This window comes from Anoplophora glabripennis, unplaced genomic scaffold (genome assembly GCF_000390285.2).
Source record: "Anoplophora glabripennis isolate ALB-LARVAE unplaced genomic scaffold, Agla_2.0 scaffold1, whole genome shotgun sequence".
Lineage (NCBI taxonomy): Eukaryota > Metazoa > Arthropoda > Insecta > Coleoptera > Cerambycidae > Anoplophora > Anoplophora glabripennis.
This window is the reverse complement of record NW_019417028.1, coordinates 3,668,202-3,689,251: the sequence shown is the minus strand read 5'-3', so window position 1 is coordinate 3,689,251 and position 21,050 is coordinate 3,668,202. Positions and strand designations below refer to the sequence as shown.

Sequence of the window (21,050 nt, the reverse complement as noted above, 5' to 3'; positions counted from 1 at the left end):
GAACGGCTTAACAACGACGTCAGGACACGAGCAATCCCAACCCGGATATTTTGGCGAATCCCCACATTGTCGTAGTAGAGATATACTTTCCTAACACTGCACAGACAAGGAATAAACGGTTTTATATCCTTTACGAGGGATGGTATGTCTTTCTATACAAACCTTGCCTAAATTTGTATAGCTTCTGTGAATACACAGACATACAGGTTACTAGAAGGTAGACGAGCATCGCGAGCCTTTCTTGGATGGTCACCCTTCCAAGTACTAACCGTGATCAGCGTTCCTTGACTTTTTATACATATCATTAACATAAAAGCGATCTTCTACTTAAAAACTGAAAAAGTGCTATACTTACTAGAGAAAAAAGAAACAAAAAATAAGTATTTAAGTTTAATTAGTTGAAAATGAGCTGTAATTTGTAGTAAAAAATTAATTAACTATTTTTAAAATCCGTAAATACTTAACTCAATTAGGTACTTAAAAATATATTTAATACAAATAATGGTTATTTTTTGTATAAGTGTTTTAAGCAGTATTTTATTCACTCTAGAATGTTTAATCTTAAGTTGATAAAAGACAATTAACACGAATGCAATACAACTTTTTATCCATAATCACATCACAATCATATTGGTGGAGTTAGAAATATTGGAATTTAATAAAAAAATATTCGCACAACTTGATATTTCTTACTAGTACTCAATAAAACGTGGTAGGTTTAGTTATACCTACTGGTTACTGTGGAACGTTGTTCAATTAATTATTTAATAAACAGTTCTATCTGAATTCGGTAAAAATGCAAGAAAGTAATGGTGTTCCTGTGGCTGTTTTTGAAGAAGCTCTAGGAGCAATTTTTCATTTATTGCCAGCGAAATCCAGGAAACATTACGAAAAAGTGTTCGCCGAATATAACGAAAGGAGGGAAAAACGGAGAGTAATGACAATAAATGAAGAAGTCATGTTATCGTATTTTTTAAATGTGAAGAAAAAATATGCAATTACATCTATGCGGTCGAAGTATTCGATGTTGAAGGCTACTATAAAGGTTTACAAAAATATAGAGATATTGGAAAATGTAACAAGCTTACTGCTTATTTAAAGAGGGAATCGAGAGGATACAAAGCAAAAAAAGCTGCAGTATTGGAAAGAGCACACAAAGAAGTGGATCTTATTTGTGGAAGGGCGACATGGGCGGTGACTATTAGACGCCTTCATTATAGCCATCTTTCTCTATCGCACGGATTTCTATGACTTTCTTTATCGGTCTCACGTAACGGACGATGAACCATGGGGACTTTCCGACCCTGTATACAGGATGTGTACTTTTTAATTACAAAGAAATTCTGGAAAAATAGGAAGCAGATTAGATTACCTGCTTGTTTTATGATCTCAAAAACCTCAAAAATCTGCATGTAACAAATTTTATTCCAAAATTTTAAAAATAAAAAATTTAACAGTGTTACTTTGATTTAAATTTTGGGCCAAGTTCCTTGTTTTAAATCTACAAGCGGCATTTTTTGATACACTTCAGTCTTTTCTTTTCAAAATTTATCTTCGCTGCTCCAAAACGCTAACGTAAAGTAAATGCGATAATAATTACTCTAATAGCAAAACCGCTATTTCCCTTAAATTTTAATCTCTCCTAACGTTAAATAAACAATCTCAATTTAAAAATAAATAATTCCAACTTAGGATATAACAGGGGTTTAACCGTGTGAGTGTAATCAACTTGTGTTCTCGTTTTCGTTACATTAGCTAGGAAGCATCTAAACAAACAGGCCCACATTGCGGGCCTATCTCGTAATCAGTACTTAAGCACCTATATAATTAATGATGGAAGTGAAAATAATTTTCACCGGGTTAAATAAGCAGATTCCGAGGCATAATCGTAATGAGTAATTGAGGTATGTTAATTTTTAATTATTATTTAACTGGAGAAGCCAAAAAGCTTGCCCCTAGTTAAATGTTGTGGCAGAATCTACATTATAAATTAACGAAATAAGTTAAATTGAACCATGTGTTTGCTTTAGGGATACGGAGTTTTAATGTTTATACTGAGAAAAGGGGCTAGTTATACAGGGTAATAAAGAACTTATCCAAAATTTAAAAAAATTTACACTAACACTAAAAAAACACTATCGAAACGACGATTGTAAAATCGGATTTCAGTATTCGGCTCTCCACGCGTATTGCAAATGACGCTAGAGACCACAGTTGTCCAGCAGTGTAATGTTTGTAAATACTAAAACTGCAATAATTTTTTTCTAGGAAACTAAGGATTTTACAAATTTTTTTTTACTATTATCACTCCATTTCTCATGCGACATCTATTCCCAAAAATTTTTAGATAAGTTGTGAATCACCCTGTATTATAAATATTCTTAGTATGAAGAATAAATAGCTTAAAATAAGTCTAAATATTTGATTATAAAGAATTAGGTGCAAACCCAGCGCATTCGCCATTTTATAGATACACTACAAGATGTTCTCAATATTTATATATTTACTTTAAACTGTTGTGCACAATATTCAGACTAAACAACTGGGAAATCGTTTCTTCTGCAGGGATAATACAGCTGCGGACAACAAAAAGTTTCAAGCCTGAACTGCATGCGGTCTTTTAAAAAACATTATTTTATTAATTTCGTATTTTGATCCCTTTTAAATGTATTAGTGAGACAAATTTTTTGTCCACAACTGTACTCGTATTGTTTGTTAAAGGGAAATAAAATTGCTGATTTTTGCATTAATGTATCGTGACATTTTTGTGCAGGCATATTTCGGCACAGTAATTAAACTATGTAAAATGTTTTTCGTTTATAATTTAATACGTTTAACGACTTTATCGTCAAAATTGATTGCCCGGAAATAGCGGGAATGTATAAAATTAAAGTAGAAACCCTTTACGTCCATATTTTTTTCCAAAGCAGTCCATATCCCGATAAATAGTCCTGCCAAAGAAGAATCGTTTCCCGAAAGTCCCATTTTTTATTAATCTCGGGATCAAATTTAAATGACCCTATGGATCAAAGGAGGTTAAAGGTTAACGACCTCGGATGTCCAAGAACATTCACTTGTGTCATCTGAACATTTGATAATCAATTATTGGTAAATTTTCAAGGTATGTCACGTATTTAGTGGTTTTTGATATTTTTTATTGTTTCTAATGTTGCTTCTAGGAATTTTTATATATTTTGAGTTATTTTGATATATGGTGAGGCATCCTAAAATTATTATTATTATTGAACAAGTAACCAGACTTGTAATTAGCTGTGAGAGAAACCTACATGTAACTAACATTCTTCCAACCTCAATTTATTTTTTATATAAGAATAATATGTGGTACAGGTTACTTGAAAAAGAAAATGATTTTTCACTTGAAGACATTTTTGGATAAAGGTTTATAAAACTCTACTTATTTTTAACATTTTTTATCAGATACCTACCTACCCAACGTTAAATCACCTCACTCTGTATATAGACTTTTTATTTAAACACTACTTACCGACTACCTATATTAATCGTAATTTTCATTAATTGGAACTAAATCAAATGCTTTGACACATGGTACATAAAAAAACCGAGTAGAAAAACGTTAATCGAACAAATTTATTTACCTATGTATAATTATACCCACAGGGAACTTAGCAATATTTTTTTCTATTTTATTGGCAAGGACAACATTCTTTTATCTCTGTAGTGATCTATAAACGTCTGTGTAAAGAATACCTACAAAGAAAAATATATCACGAATATGAAACCGGTTTAGGTAGTAGGGACGGTATAATAAACTATGTGCCATAGGTACAAAAGATATTATTACAAGTAGTTGCTAGGCAACCAAAATCTCTTAAACACAACGCATTCAGTTGTTTTTTCCTAGTCTTTGCCGCACAGTTGATTGTAATTAAGTACAATAATACGAGTACAAGTATAAAATTGGATATGATCGCGACAAGTCTTAAATTAAACAAATCCCAATTTTCTGATCTCCATGTAATATGCAATTATTTTATTAGGAACAATGCAAGAGCGTTATTAAAACGTAAAGGAACATCATTTTATGTTATACTATACATTCCATTCATAGGATTGTCCAAGGTTTATAGTACGTCTTGTATTATCTTTTAAACCAGTTTTGGTCTGTTAAAAAATACACTTTCACGATTAGGTGAAACCTAACCACCTCACCTCACCTTTTTCTACTTCCGTTATACATAGATAAGCATCTTACCTTACTATTTTCTGCTGTTTTGAAATTTGTCTAGTCAATGTGGAAGTAATTGATTGAATGTTAATATCACTATGGCACTTTAAAACGTAAATTTAAACTTTTAACACTAAAATGAACACTATTTGGTAAAATTTGAATTTAGCACAATTATCTTAAAAATACCACATTAAATAACACTTTTTCAGGGTTGCCAACTGCACGATGAAACATTGTTTAGGAACTACACTAAAAATCATCAGAAAATTTCAAAAAAATTGTTTAAGTATAATATTTCTTTGAAGTACGACGATAAGAGAGAATATTATTCGAATAGTTCGCTATAATCTAACCTGCAGTCAAAACACTAAAACTATAAGTTAGACAACTAGCTTTAGTTCTGAACCGCGGTTCCTAGATGGAGGAACATAACCATGTCCATATTACTTTACATCATTTATTTCCTAGAACTGGTTTGTAATTATTATTATCGTTAATTGTACAAACAGCAGCTTTTGTGTTAAATGTAAGGGCTGTTCAACGTATTTTGTACACATATTGGTCTGCGCCATCTAGGAGAAGCGATCTAGAATTAATGTTGGTTGTTTCTTGAACACTGGCGCTATATATATACAGTGGACTGCTAAGACTGATTGTGAGCAAATCAGTTGTCCTGCCATCTGCTAACCAGCGCGAACATTACGTAGTAGTTCATGATTTGATGAAGGATGCGGCTTGCTACGCAAATCATTAAAACATGTAATATAACCTCAAAATCCCAAAATCTAAAAATAAAAAAAGTGTTCTTGGAAACAGTCACGTTGCGAAAGTGTTATCGATTTTTCTCCCTACTGTGCAAGATGAGTGATGCTAAATTAAATGGACACTCAAAAATGAACGGAATCGAAGGCAAAACACCTTTTCTGATAGGTGTTGCAGGTGGTACTGCTAGTGGAAAGGTAAAATACATTTATTATTCAATACTTCTCTAAGCTTTTATATCTTTTAGAGCACAGTATGTAAGAGGATAATGGAAAAACTCGGACAAGTCGACATGGATCAAAAACAGAGACAAGTAGTGTGCATATCGCAGGATAGTTTTTACAGGGAATTGACTCCTAATGAAATTGCCAAAGCTGAAAAAGGACAGTTTAACTTTGATCATCCCGACGCATTTAATGAAACCCTCATCTACGATACGCTGACAGACATACTGGCAGGTAAAATGGTCCAGATACCTACATATGACTACAGAAACCATTCCTTGTAAGTTCAAGTAGTTGCTACAGATGCTAGTGTTAAAATTAAAATGGTACAAAAAATTTTAAAGTTTTGTTTTTAGAAAATCTGTTTAAATTTAGCCTTTCGTTATAGGCGTAAAGACGAGATACTGACCATCTACCCTGCCGATGTCGTTTTGTTTGAGGGTATATTAGTTTTTTACTTTCCGGAAGTGAGAAGTTTATTCCACATGAAACTGTTTGTGGATACTGACTCTGATACTAGGCTTGCCAGAAGAGGTGAGTTTTTATTTATGAAAAAATACATTTATTTATTTTCGTTCTTATTAGTTCCACGTGATATAAATGAAAGGGGACGGGACTTGGAACAGGTCCTGAATCAGTACATGAATTTCGTGAAGCCAGCTTTTGAGGAATTTTGTTCACCGGTAAGTCGTAGTTGATAAAACTGTGTGATAATATGTGGCGCGATGTTTTATCATCACTTTTGATAACTGATTTAGGAATGTGTAAATACGTGTTTAAATAAACTTCCTTGATAGGGACGTACTTATGCTTAGTTTTGTTTGCTATTTAACTGAATCAAATTTTTCAAATATTGTGGATATATTTGTTTTCGAAATATACTTCAGCACTACAATGTACATTGTGTGGTCCCTAAATACATTAATCCACTTGATCTTTGGTTATATTTTAACGAAAAAATATTACTTATTTTATTTGAAAAGTGAGTAATTTTCAACATACTAATTTTTGTCTGAAACCTTATTACCCCGTTGAAATATTTTTCGCAGAAATCCAAAATGGCTGATGTACAACTCTCTTGAAATATTTTTTTGTGTGCTCACTTAATGTTTTTTATTGCAACAGTTGGCAATGCTGACACTGATTTGTTGTTGTCATTCACTTTGTTCTGTTTATTTGCAATCTCAGTTAATCTCACCTAATTGACCAATCAGCATAACTGACATTATCTGAGATCTAGGTAAATAAACCACGGCTATTGGCTGGAAAAATTTATTAAAATAATGTTTTTCACATTAAAAAATAATTTTTGTAGATGGATATGATTTTTATAACCTTTATAATCATACTGGATGAGGGAAAAAGTGTAAGTGTTAAACCACACTGCCAAACACCATAAAAACTAATAATCTTCACTACTAGATGGTACTGAATAAACTTAAAGTCCCTAGATTGACTATCTAGGAACTTTAGACAAATTACACTGTTTCAAATTTTAATGATTTACTTTGTCCCCATAAAACAATTTATAAAAAGTGTATGTGACGAAACTTTAGTTAAAATAAACTTTCTTCTAGTCAAAACTGAGTGTTTGATCCCACCGTCAAAATAATGACTCATTTAAACGACAATTGATAATTTAAATTAAATTCTGCGGAAATTTACTCCGTATGATTTTTTCAGACGAAGAAGTTTGCCGACGTGATAATACCGAGGGGCGCGGATAACAACGGTAAGTGACTGCACACTTATTACAAAACCCCTTCCCTAGAGCGAACTACACATAACTCTGCTTAATAATTTTGCCTCATCGCAAGACAGCTTTTATGGTGGATGGTAATAGTCACTGCAATACCATTTCCTATCTCATGTGAATATTTTAAAATTCATCATCACATATCATGCTGCGTCTTCTCTATAAGACAGTCGGATTATTTGCATGAATGAATGTCGTGGTCTTAATGGTGTCTTATGCTGGTAAATAACTACCTGTTAAGTGTAAATAAAATTTTGTTGCAGTGGCTATTGACCTAATAGTTCACCACATCTGGGACATTTTACATGGAAACCATCAAAATGGGTTCAAGCTAATGGCGGTCGTGCCCGAGCAAATCTAGAAGTGTCTTTATTCGCAGGGCCTAGCGTCAATTCACTAAACGTGAACTTTGTAATTGTACCTAACTAGCGACATGCGTGTCGATCTCGTAGGTTTTTCTTTGTTTTATTTCTGTTGTTATTAATATGTTTTGCGGAAATTCGGTAAGTAATATTTTTCAGTATTCTCAAAGATTTTAATCACTTTTCTTTTATTGTAAATTCTTAATTGCACTGAATACCAAGTTAAAATTAAAATGTTCTATTTTCATGATTTCCCATGAATTGGCGGTAGGTTTTTTTATATTTGTAACTAAGGATAAAGCTTGATTTTTTTTGTTAATTCACGCTTCTACCTAGTACGTTTAGGTTATTTATTTTTATAAGTATTTCATACATTGTGATAATTAAGTTTTTCCCAATTTTTACGGCATAAAAAAATGAAAAGGGTATTTATAAAAGGAATTTAAAAAATTCAGTTATTGAACTTTAGAATTTCAATACTATTACACATTGTAGTTAGAATTTGATGGAGTTTGTGTGAATATTCACCGGGTTCTAGCTGTACAGGGTGTTCCAGAAATAGGTGCCAAAATTTCAATTTAACACACCGATCCCTAAAATATCAAGTTTTCCTGTACTAGTCTTTCAAAATTTAACTAAACACATTTTGCTGTCAAAACTATAAGATTTTCGGGAAAAAAGTTTTATTACTATTTATAAGTATTTTTTTTTATTAAAATTAATTTCTGGGACAAACTGTATTTTAATGCTGAATATTTAAAAAATTGGCATTATGCACGATTCAAACAAAAAATGTGATGTAAAATAAAACTACATACAGGGTGCATCAATTTATAGGCGCTAACAAATGTGATTATTGATTGGGACACTAATTTCCCAAAATTTGCAAGTCCTAGGCCTGCTAAAATTTTGTTGGGTGCCATTAAAAAAATATGCATATTTTTGCTTATTCAGTATCTAATATGACCTTATTCTACAGCTTAGTAAGATTAATTGTTTTTGAAAATGTACATGTGCTGTGCATAAATTCTGAAAAAAAAAATTGATGAAAAAATAACGTTGAAATAAATGGAAATACACCAGCAACCTTGATTTTGGCTGAATTTGAACAATAAAGTTACAAATACATACAATTCTTGAAAATTTGGAACAAAAAGAGGCTTCGAATTTGCGACTTTAAGGAAGTTATAGATTTCAAATGTGCATATTGGCAGATTCCGTCTAATAAAAAATATTTCATCTTATCTATAGATTGAGACACCCCTGTATATGGAATAGTTATCTGTAACGAAAATATCAAAATTTTAATGTTTCATGGAATTCCAACAATTCAAACTTTAATCTGAGTTAGAAATATAATGCAAAATATAAAATACCAAAAAAAATGATATATATAACTATACAATTATATCCAAAGTATTAGCCTTTAATGTTTAGCATTTAAGCTGGTATAAGTTGATTTTCCATTTTATAAAAGCTTACTCGGTTACTAAGAATATGTTATTTTTTATACATGTACTAATTCGGAATTATTTTGTGATATGATAAAGATCATCAATTTTAGTGAAGGCTTGAATTAACACAATCACAATGGAAGAAAGAAGCATTGATTTTGGGCTTTGGTAAATTTCTGACAATAGGACAAAGTATCATCCTAATGATAAAACCCGGTCTGAGTGTGAAAATTTGTATTCTTGCCATATTAACATAATATAAAAGAATGAAGTTAAAAAGGCTCGTAAAACAGTATCGTTAGTAAAGTATCATTGAACAAATACATATATGAAAAATATATATGGTTTTTAGGGCACATTTTCTATTAATCTTGTTTATGTCAGTCAATCAGTTCAACTTAAGAATGAGAATACTAAGTGGGGACCTTCCCAAAAGAAACCCTGTCACTTTTAGTGATAGGAATACTTTGAGAGAGTTGCCATCTTGTACTCAAAGAAAGCTGTTACTCATAAAGGGGGTTACAATAAAAAAGCTAAAAAACTTCAGTAATTACGCAAGCTTTGCACGATCGTTTACGAGTAACAAGAAGTTTCATTTACCAAATCAAAGCTTTTTTCTTTTGCGGAAACGACTGAAATATTCTATATATCAACTTTGCAGGGCCGTGATTTTGTTCTCGAAAATATACATATAGTAGTTCGTAATAAGACTGGCTGAAACACATAGCACAACTTGTCAATTTTAGTCAACTGAACCAATTTTTGTACATTGTATCTTCTCGGAGTTGATTTTAAACTTGCTCTGGATGGAAGTGTCAGTGATGTGATGATAAAAAATTAGAGTTTATCCGATTAAGATATTCCCTAATAGTGTACGTGCCTTTGCTTTTCCTAATCGCTCGAGTAGTTAAAATCAACTCGGTTTTGTTATGTAATCATTAATTTGTGTTTATGTTCAGTAATATTAAGAAAATGTTTAACTGTGACCCTCAAAATATATGTATTATCGTATATATGATATCTAATAAAGATCTTTATAAGTACCTTGGTAATTAATTGTAAGTGTTAACAAATACGACAAAAAATTGTTTAGTAGGTGCGTTACATGTTGTTAATAAATTTATGTTTTTAAAAAACCATTTAACAGCCATGATAAAAATGTTAAATATTTTGAAATTTTATATTTAAGAAATAACTCGTTGAAACTGTAGTGAAAAATTTTTGTTCCAAATTTCACCTCCCCTGACATTGATGCCTATCAAAATGGACGTATATATAAAATTATTTTGCAGATTGAATCTAATTTATGAATAATTTTGGGTCAATTTAAAAATTTTCACATAAAATTTATTCGATCTGCAAAATAACCTTCGATACATCAATTTCAAAGAAAAAAAAGTTCCAACTCTTTTTTTAATTCCATCCTTATGAATGAGGGTCATATTTATATAGATCCTACCTTTGACCTTTACAAACGCATAAGTTTACTTTCTGAAAAAAATATTTATTTTTTTTTCATGTAATTTTTGTACCCCGCTACTGGACAGACTAGTGTTACCCTAAACAGCCCACGCTTGCCGTGAGCGATACCCAGTTGGGACATACCCATGCATTGTTGTCAAATTGTATCTTTTTTCTATTCAAAAACTCAGTTTTTTCATAATACATATAACAGAGAAATTTAACAACGAAGGCAGACAAACACTATACCGTCACCAACAGTAAATTAACTTCACAAAACACTGTACAACTTTAAATTTCACTTTGAAATTAAAACTTGATAAAATTCCAGTAAAAACTATTTCATGCAAAAAGTTACGCAATTAGCCATCATACTACAAGAGAATTGAAGGGCAGTTTCGAAAACTGGAATAAATTTCCTATAACATAACTTTTCGGAAAAAAAAATGGTAATTTATGGTTTTTTAGATAATTGACGGCTAAATTAGAAGTATTCACGAACTTCATAATCATGATTAAAACGGAAATTTTTTTTTGAAGTTTTCTTGGATTTTTTACCGCTTAGCAATGGCTTAGCCGAAAAAAAAATTTTGCAGGTCCGTAGACTTCAACCGAAAGATCTTAAAACTAGAATCTTAGAGCTTCAAAATGTTTTTTTTTTATTCCTGATACAACCATTTTTCACCTAAATACAGGCTGTCAAAAATCACGGAAAAATTTCATGAATTTTTTTGACCCTTGAACAGCAAAAATATTTATTTCAATACATAAATTATTTTTACTTACAGTTAGTGCTGTATTCTTATCGACATATTAATGTTAGTTATATTTAATATACCATAAAAAAAATATTAATATTTTAAAACTCCTAAAACACATAGCAAAGTGATACAAAAGCAATATATAATATTTCTATAAAATGATTGTTATTAATTTCATGTTGTTACTTTAGTAAGCTATCAACAGATTTTGGGAACTGTCCAGTAGCGGCGTAGACAATAGTATTCAGGATTATCCCTAAAACACTGTCCCCCATTTATACTTCTAATTCTGAACAGATAAATGATAATACATACTTATAAATTTCATAAAAAATATAACCCATCAATACAAATGTCAGTAGTAGCTATATTTCCAGTAAATATTTGATTTTTTGTGTTATCTTCAAGTGGCTACTTAACTTTTTTGCAACAAGTAAACTAATCATGTTCGATGAAAAGTAACTATTAGGCTATTTTAGAAAGCAAAAAAACAGCTTGGGTACAAGTGATTAGTGACTGAAAGCTACTTTGCCGCCTTGAATAGTGTAGTGCTCTTTAAATTTACTTAGTTTTAACAAATAAAATCATTTGAGTTGTGTGTTTGTTGGATTTCCTGTAATTGTCGTCATTTTTTGCAGTTGCCATAGATCTAATCGTGCAGCATATAAGGGAAATATTAAACAATAGGAGGAGCTCCGAAGAGAGGAAAATCACCCCGCCGAGAATATTGCCAGTTTCGCCTTTACAGTCTCCCGCCAAGAGGAACTTATTAGGAAACGATGCCGTTTTTAAAAGGCCACATTAAACTACACAAAAATTGTTACATTAACGCAGCTTCTTAAGAATTGTGTGATCAAAATAGTTCGTAGTGTAAGTAGTGTTTTTTTTTTTAAAAGGTCATACTGAGTTTTTTCTAGGAAACATGTTTTCATGTGCTTCTAGCAGTTCAAATATTAACTAAAGTAATAGTACTTAATTTCTATTTCTCTTAATAGTGTGCGAAAATGCTCCACACCGCATGAAATCTTATTTTCTTGGCACAAATTGTGTTTTTTTAACGTAAAATAACGTATACATTAATTTTTTTACCGGTTATTTGTCTAGTAAATAAACCCAATAAGACAGACCATATCATACAAGAATCCTATATTTTTAAATTACACTGAGAAAACGTTTTAATGCGTAAAATTAATCATAAATTTTGTGATCATTCAAATTTAATTTGGTTCGGGAAATAAATTTTATGAGAGTACAAACGAAATGATATAACGATGCAGAGGTGTTTCATTATTTAATTTAAAAAATGAAAATAAGTATTATTAAGTATAAGAATTTTATTTTCGTTGTGAATGTTAGTCCTTAAATTTATTATTTTAAACAGATTAGATCTGTCTAGTGAATCTGTGAAGGTCCAAAACCACTAAATAATTTTAGTTATCTACCGTAAATATATAAACTATTCTATTTTCTCGTTAAAAATAAATATAGGTATGACAAATAGTTTTTACCCAAATCGTGGCAGTTGAAAAATCGTTTACCTTATTTTATTTTTTAATAATCCTTAATATACAAGGATATCAAAAGCTCGCTAAAGACATGTACTAAGGTACCGCATATTTGAATTTAAAAAGATGTGTAACATATGTTTTAAAGTAGACAATAATTCTAAACTAAAATATCAAAATTTAAAGCAAAATTCTTTCTCAAAAAGTGTATATCGTTCGTTTGTATTTTTATTTTCACTTGTTATAGTTGTGTATATAGCCAGTTTGTTTCTTAGATTGGATGTGATACTTTGCCAAATATTTATATTTTATGTTAGTTAAATTTTGTATCATGTACTTTTGCGTTTATGTTACTGAAATAAAACTAATTTATATAAACCAATCGTATTATTTATAAAAGAAAAGTATACTTAAAATTAAATTACAACACCTACAAATTCTATATTACTGGTAGTATAGCTCGATATTCATCCCGTCATGAATTTCATCTGTATCGGATGTTAAGAAAAACAATATTTTATATGAACTTACTGTAGCTTCGTTATTTGAAATTTAACTTCGTCGTGAAAAAAATATTTTGAATAGACGACAATAAAAAGCAGATGAATCAAAACAACTACTAGCGCTGAGTGATAAAAGCAAAGTACTTTGAAACCTTGAACGATAACATGTCACAATTACTAAGTGAAAACAAAAGGATACAGTCTTGTAATTGAATGTGGTCCTTAAAAGTGGTATACCATTTCTTCAGGACAATTTTATCCCATTTGGTTCCAGTTTGGGCAGCAATTAATTTTTTTAGATCCCCTACAGTGTCGTCTGGATTGCATTTCACTCTAACCTTTTTACCCAGCCGATCGTTGCACGTAATCTCGATCATTTTGTATGATCACAAAGATATTGGCAAGTAATATATAATTCACAATAATAAATAATATAAATTTTTATCAATATTTGGGACTTATTTAACAGTAGTTTTAATAATTACTTTTGATAATAAACAGAAACGTCAACTATCTAGATTTTGTCATACGAACACAGAATTTTCATTACATCGAATGTTCACTACCAACATTTCATTACTTTTTCAAATAATAATAATATTACAGTTTTGTTATAATTTAAATCAATAAATTTATAACAGTTTTTCTTATAAAGAATTCTGTTTTTTGTTAAGATAAAAGTGTAATTAATGAACAAATTTTAAAATGAAAGCATTGGTTATCAAAATTATATGTAGTGGGATTTATATTTACGGCGTTGGACGGGTAGGTACACTCTTGTTAAAATTGGGTGTCTGCGTGGAGCTTTTGCTCTAAATACACGAAAATGAATATTCCAAATGAATATATTTCGAACGCCGAAGATATAGCAGATGGGGTGAGTTTTTAATTAAATATCCATAGAGTTTTGTATATACTTTGATAAATAGTTTAAGTCAAAAATTTAAGTTTTTCCAAAAAAACTTGTTTAAAAACTTAAATGTCACGTCACCTTTCCACTTTCTGTAACAAAGTTATTTTTACAATAATCAACAGGTTCAACAATTACATTTCTACTTATAACAATAATTTTGTTATAAAAATTAGTAACTCGTTTACAAAAATATCTTGCTAAAAAAATATAGGTTATGTAGTTTTGCATGGATTAATAAACCATATGGTTATTATCAATAAGGGCAATAAATATTATCATTTATTTCACAAACTAATAGGAAATTAACAGTTTAAATTTGTTGGTTTGTTTTAGTAAGTTTGAATAGCTACAACTGTGTAAAAATTTCATTAAAAAGAAGGGTCACATTCTTAAAATAGCTGTAGGTTATCTAAGACATTTTTTCAAATTATTTTATTTTAGGTTATTAGGAAACTGAAACATATCTTGCCAACTTTAGCCCGAGTATGTTTGATTTCTACTTTCTTGGAAGATGGGTTACGCATGTGGTTCCAATGGTCCGAGCAAAGGGAATACATGGATATGTCGTGGGGGTGTGGTAAAATTTTGGCCACACTTTTTGTCCTTATTAATTTGGTAGGGCAATTAGGTGGTTGTGTTATGGTTATTATTAGGTATCGTGTGAATATTGCTTGCGGAGTTCTCTTCTTCATTGTCGTTTTGCAGGTGAGCGGTCCTAATTTTTTACTTATTGCCATTTGTAAGAAATTTATTACATGTATTTTTTTAATGTAGGTGCATTGTAGTGTCTAAAAGTTTTGCTGTAAAATTTTGAATCTGATTTTTACGCATATTAATTAAAACTAGACACAGGATATCTTCGATGTTTTGTATAAGAATAATTAGTATCATTAATCAAAAATGTGTGTGTGTGTGTGTGTGTGTGCATAAAACTAAATATTAATTTTGTTAAACTACAACTGATCATTAATTTCAAATAATCATTGTGTCAAGGTTAACATGACAAGTTATAATTATAAAGCTTCTGTTAGGTAATATTTTTGATAAACATAAACAACAGATTTATCTCTCATCAATTTTGCTTGTAATGGTTACGCTCAGTAAATTGATAATAATTGTGCCGTAGCTCAATACATTCAAGTTTTATTTTAGGAACATGGACTGTTCTTACTTATGACTTGTTTATAATTATTGTAGTAAATATGGCACTGAATTTTCGTTTCATTTTGTTTGATTAAATTCGATTAATCAACTCGTCTGAGGTTATTATCGATTATAGTTAAAAACAGTTATTAATAAATGTTTTACATAGCTCTAAATTAGTCGTGGAACAATTTTTTCTTGTTTTCAATGTGTCAGTATTACAATTCTGTGGGAGTATGATAAGTGGACTTATCTCTAATATAATTTGGCATTTTAAAAACTCAATCTCTATAAATATACATCTTAGTTGAATATTTACTGAATGTATTAAATTTTGTACATTGTCAACAAAAAAATATATTTGATTAAAAGAGCATATATTTGGTGAACCATTTTTAATACTGATAAGTGATAACTATGTAGTGAATGATAACACTCTGTATAACTATAATTTCAATTATATCACATAAACTTCTGTTGTCTAGAAATCATGCTTTAAACAATTATTTTATTTTCGCATTATTGGATTTACATCAAAATTTAGACAAAGCATTAAATATGCAAATAGTATGAGGATGAACATGAAAATAAATTGACTAGTTATTTTTAAATTCAAAAATGGTAATTTATGGAAGCAATCATTTATATGCAAAAATATTCTACTACAATTTATGCTCAAGTCAAAAAATAATTAATATTTAACATCAAGTAAAAAGTATTAAGCTTGTATTTATGCAAAATACGCATGCAATTAAAATTTAGTTTTATTTTCATTTCTCGTTATTTTATCATTTTCTAGGTTGAAAAAAATCTCGATTCTGAAAATTTCAAATCGATATTTTAATTTCTAAAGGTCACATAATTATTTTAACATTCAAAGTAGTGTAGCTATATTTTCGAGCGACCTCTAAAAAATAAATATCAACGAACTAATAATTTTTTTTATTGAATTTGATGAACAACAGAATAGAAATAAATTATGAGACACTTAAATTTTAAAAAATTAAAAAATTATAAATATTTGATACTCACAGTGCGGTAGTAAATTTTGCCTCGAGAAATTTTTTAAGTATCTCGTGATTTATTTCTATTCTTTTGTTCATCAAATTCAATAAAAAAAAATTATTAGTTTGTTGATATTTATTTTTAGAGGTCGCTCGAAAACATTTTAGGTACACTACTTTTAAAGTTAAAATAATTATGAGTGACCTTTAGAAATTAAAATATCAATTTGAAATGTTCAGAATCGAGATTTTTTTCAACCTAGAAAATGATAAAATAACAAAAAAAATCAATTTTTGACGATTTTGAAAAAATTTTTAAAAATCTTGGGCGACCTCTAAAAAAATTTTTTTTGAGCTGATTTCTTGAGGAGGCTCTTAAAACATTATAAACTAACATATTTTCACGAGAGACACGAAAAAAATATTCATTTTTTTTTGGGTCACCCTAATGTATTTATTGCAAAAATAACAGTAATAAAGTTTACGTAGAGATATGCATATTTAGTTCTTTATACTTTGCTCGAGCATTAGTATTAAAACAGGAAATATCAGATATCTAATCCTATAATAAAATAAGCAAACTAATTTAATCATTTAAATAAACTATATCTGTGAAATTTGAGAGTGTCATAATTCTGAATATTTTCTCAAATTCTGTGTATATCCGTGAACGATAAAGAATTTCTGATCTTAACTGCTTATTGTGCTTAGGATGTTTCATTTTTTAAAACCCTTTGAACATTTTGTGTCCTACTACTTTGTCCATTGTTCAGATAATTTATGTGATATTGTCTAAAATTGTTGTTTATTTAAATAATTCTGGCATATTAGCACATGATAGCTTTGTTCGTAAACCTTCCACTGCTGCACTAGTGCAGTAATACGTTGTTCGTTTATTGCAGTGTAGCCAAGTGCAGGTATAATCCAGGTGTTCGAAAAGTCCAGTGTAGTGTAGTAGTGCAGACACTACTACACTGGCTAACAGGGTGGTGTAAAAGTGTAGTGTAGTATATTTGTGGCGCGAAAATGAAACTTTTATCACAAATGTCACATCTTGGTAGATATTTTAGATAGATTAAAAATTTGCACTTTCTTTTATTTTTTTGTAAACAGGTCTCCAATAAAACATGAATTTTTATTTTTTTACGAAGGTAATCTTCATCATCTGATTCCGATTCGCTTCCAGAATCACTAAATAATTCACTCATCACAAATATTTTCTCCATGATTTACAATTAGGTTATACCAGTTTAAGTTTACCCAAATTGAATTAACGAACAGCCAAATGTTTTCTCGTGGTGCACGTGCACGTGCAAGTGGTGCACAATTATTTTAGTGTAACACTGAATTCCACTACACTACACTACACTACACTTTGTGTAGGTTTACGAACAAAGCTGATATTAGTTTGGGATAAATATAACCTATAAATCAAATGTCATATCTTTAAATGGCATTACTACTGATGCCTACCAACACGAGGCATTATTTTGTACCTACTTTCACAAAATGACCTACTAATCTGTAGGTGTTTTTTACTTCATAACCAATGATTTTGAGTTTTTCAGATTATACACAAAATAAGTCAATTTGTGAGGTAATCCAAAAATGCTTAATCTGAAAGTTACAGGATGTTACAGTCACAGTTTTAAAATAGTTTTACATTAATATATGAGGACTGAGGAAGGACCTGATTCAAATTTTTATATAAGGTGCCGGGAAGCAACAAAAGTTCTTCCATACATCAGTGGCGTATAGGGAGGAAGTGTGATCTAAGGATCTGTTAAGAAAAACTACTGATCATTTTAATTATGCACAAAAAATGCCTTTTCTACAATGTTTTGCCTGTTCAGACTTTCCACTATTTTTAAAAATAAATTTAAAAGGTTTTTAATCTACCCAAATTTATCCAGTACCCAGGAATTTTTAAACACAATTTGAATAATATAATTTAATACTTTGTGTATGTATGTGACGTGTATATCTGTATTTTAATGTAACCTTTATGACTTCTGTAATCATTTTGTGCATCAATCAATAATAATAATAATAATAATAATAAATGTATATTTTGGTGTAATCTTTACTTCTTCAGACATTGGCGTACAGCATCTTATGGGACATGCAGTTCCTGTTCAGGAACCTCGCCCTGATCGGAGCCCTCTTGTTGGTATTGGCGGAAAGCCGGGGCGAAGCTAAGAGTCTGTTTGCGGGCGTACCTTCTATGGGCGACAACAAGCCCAAAAATTACTTGCAACTTACCGGTCGCGTATTGCTGGCCTTCATGTTCATCACGCTCATTCGATTTGAATTCTCTTTCCTACAGGTAAAAAGGGAAAATGTAGGTCCATGTCAATAATAAACGGAATACTTTTTCTAGATTGTGCTGGATTTGCTGGGATCGGCGCTCATGGTTTTAGTAACGATCGGATACAAAACAAAGCTGTCGGCGTTGATTTTAGTTCTGCTGCTCACAGTATTGAACTTCTACCACAACGCCTGGTGGTACATTCCGGATTATAAACCGTTACGCGACTTCCTGAAGTATGATTTCTTCCAGGTAAAATTTATATTTCTTATGAGTATTGTATACAGGGTGATCTTGGAAGGGTGGTACAAAAAAAATGGTAAAATTTTGGATCAGCCTGTATATAAAAAAAATCCTTTTAACTTTTAATCTTGTGTATTGCAGACACTGTCTGTGGTCGGAGGCTTACTAATGATAGTGTACCTTGGGCCGGGAGGCGTCTCTATGGACGAGCACAAGAAGCGGTGGTAGATTAGTGTCATTCCAATTAGTTTACGTGAACAAATTGCGGTGGAGTTCAGTCGACAATTACTCATGAACTTATTTTTTCTATTTGAAGTTTTTACACATCTTAAAGAAACTGTGTTAAAATTACTATAGTTAACAATTTTACATGCAGTTTTTTAAATTTCATCTTCATTTTTAATTTATATCTATTTAAAAAATTGTGTATATATTTTTTATTGTGTGTAATAGTAATAACGTTCATATATTTTCTGACTTGACTGTGTGAAATTTTAGATTTGTAAAAAAGGTACAAGACAGTGCATTATTTATTAAGTTTACTCGTTTGTATTGTGCAAATCTGTCGGAGCACCCTGCAAATCTTTTTTATATGGTGCGCTCAAATTTTATAATGTCTCTTCCATATATATCATGCGTTACAATTATATAGACTTTATGTTAAATCACTGGGTTGTTAATAGGACTTAATAAATACATATTTTTACAATTCAGACTAGCTTTTATTTAAAAAACTTACAACGCCCCGAGCTATCTTCTTATAGAGTTGACTGTCGCAGCCCTCGGTGTTCTCCACGACGATCGGTACCCCTCTATCTGTCGTAGACGATATTTCTTCATTCAAGGGAAAACTTCCCAAAACACTGCACTCTAAATCGTTGGCTAACTCGTTCGTCCCTTCTCCAAATATTTTTATATTTGTTGAACACGAGGTACACTTAACAGAACTCATGTTCTCTATAATACCTATCAACGGCACGTTTAACTTTTTGAACATCATCGCACCTCTCTTAGTTACTTGCAAAGCAGCCGACTGTGGAGTCGTTACCAACACAACACCTTTACAAAAAAAAATGCAGTAGAATGCAGTTTTTCTATAAAAAGTAACACTTACCTGAAATTGGCAAATTCTGTATAAGACTCAAAAGAGTATCTCCCGTACCTGGAGGTGTATCGACTATCAGGTACTCAATCTCACCCCAGTCTACCTGGCGCATCAGCCTTTCCAATGCTTGCATAACCATCAAGCCTCTCCATATCACAGGAGAATCTTTTCCAATTAAGAATCCCATCGACATACTAAAATTGAAGTGCCAACAATTACCTCAGTAAATTATAAAAACTATACCATTTAACACCATGGTTTAATAGTGGCTCCATAAGATTATCTTTGGTCAAAAAAGGTTCTTCGTGTAAATTCATCATAAGGGGTATCGATGGTCCAAAAATGTCTGTATCTAGTAAACCTACCCCCTTTTTGGGTTCAATTATTTTCAGTGCTGCAGCTAAATTTACTAAAACCAAGTACCTGTAAAGGGTTAGATGTGTAACTGATTTATAGCTAACCTGAAGCAGTACTTTTACCGACACCGCCCTTTCCAGAACAGACAAGCACAATGTGCTTCACACCCTTAATAGGTTTCTGCTTTGGTAATCCTTTCGCCATTACTTCTTTTCGCCTTTTTTCTAAATCAACATGCTTCATATCAATGGAAAACCATCCTACAATCTAAAAATATAAATTAGTTAAATTTTATCTATTTCCAAAATTAATTTGAAATCATTACCTGCAAATTGCAAGAAGCTGCGAATGACTTATGAAAGCATTTATGAGATTGTTTAATTGCATGGAACATAGTTATTAATTATTTATTTATTTAATATTTATTTTGAATTTTATCCTAACCTCAACCTAAAATTTAAGTGTGGTGTGATTTTTATTTTGTATATGTGAACTATTCTATATCTCTGATGTGAACTACTGCACTTACTAGGGGTTTTCGAATAACTATCAGAGATCAGATCAGGATCAGATAGTCACTAACAACATTAGAGCATATACTACATGGAGGAAACACGCTTAAAGTGTAGACGAGTGAAAGACAGAGAAGAAGATAGTTTGGGTATTATCATTCTCTTTCGCACAGGCGCCTGATTGGCTAACGCAACTCCTTCTACAACGATATGAGAGAGCTAGCGAGTAGGCAAACTATCGCTTTTCTCTACCCCTACAGCACCTCTCCCTCCTTTTTAACACGCGGTGCTTCCTCCATATTCTCATTATTCTTTAATCTCGGTGTGTTTAGTATCGAATTGCTATTCATATTATTTTCTAACTGGCAGTGAATGCAACCATTGTTTATTTCAAAGGCGTGTTCAGCACATTATTGCTCAATACTCATTAAATTGTAATCGGAATGCTAATGAATGCAGCCAAATGT

At 30.9% G+C, this 21,050-nt stretch overlaps 4 protein-coding genes across 5 annotated transcripts; 2 read left to right on the top strand and 2 right to left on the bottom strand.

Annotated features, from left to right (window-relative positions):
• The first annotated feature begins 4,934 nt into the window (after window positions 1-4,934).
• LOC108913403 (probable uridine-cytidine kinase) lies at window positions 4,935-12,799 on the top strand. Of its 2 annotated transcripts, none has more exons than XM_018718980.2 (6): window positions 4,935-5,169; window positions 5,220-5,476; window positions 5,585-5,730; window positions 5,782-5,879; window positions 6,880-6,928; window positions 11,629-12,799. In XM_018718980.2, the coding sequence occupies exons 1-6, from the start codon at window positions 4,939-4,941 to the stop codon at window positions 11,793-11,795; spliced, it is 948 nt and encodes a 315-aa protein (XP_018574496.1). In that variant the 5' UTR covers window positions 4,935-4,938; the 3' UTR covers window positions 11,796-12,799. The 2 variants fall into 2 exon arrangements, with proteins under 2 accessions (XP_018574496.1, XP_018574560.1); XM_018719044.1 differs by lacking the exon at window positions 11,629-12,799 and adding an exon at window positions 7,216-9,811.
• Window positions 12,800-12,867: 68 nt separating this feature from the next.
• Window positions 12,868-13,517, bottom strand: LOC108913535 (ubiquitin-like protein 5). Its single transcript, XM_018719125.1, has 2 exons — window positions 13,198-13,517; window positions 12,868-12,983 (listed from the first exon to the last, which is right to left on the bottom strand). The coding sequence occupies exons 1-2, from the start codon at window positions 13,373-13,375 to the stop codon at window positions 12,940-12,942; spliced, it is 222 nt and encodes a 73-aa protein (XP_018574641.1). The 5' UTR covers window positions 13,376-13,517; the 3' UTR covers window positions 12,868-12,939.
• A 246-nt stretch (window positions 13,518-13,763) lies between these two features.
• Window positions 13,764-19,322, top strand: LOC108911885 (surfeit locus protein 4 homolog). The gene is made up of 5 exons (XM_018716988.1): window positions 13,764-13,875; window positions 14,353-14,616; window positions 18,154-18,384; window positions 18,439-18,618; window positions 18,751-19,322. The coding sequence occupies exons 1-5, from the start codon at window positions 13,825-13,827 to the stop codon at window positions 18,835-18,837; spliced, it is 813 nt and encodes a 270-aa protein (XP_018572504.1). The 5' UTR covers window positions 13,764-13,824; the 3' UTR covers window positions 18,838-19,322.
• Window positions 19,316-20,527, bottom strand: LOC108911807 (iron-sulfur protein NUBPL). Its single transcript, XM_018716877.2, has 5 exons — window positions 20,397-20,527; window positions 20,176-20,338; window positions 19,958-20,123; window positions 19,724-19,908; window positions 19,316-19,668 (listed from the first exon to the last, which is right to left on the bottom strand). The coding sequence occupies exons 1-5, from the start codon at window positions 20,463-20,465 to the stop codon at window positions 19,325-19,327; spliced, it is 927 nt and encodes a 308-aa protein (XP_018572393.1). The 5' UTR covers window positions 20,466-20,527; the 3' UTR covers window positions 19,316-19,324.
• Window positions 20,528-21,050: the final 523 nt, after the last annotated feature.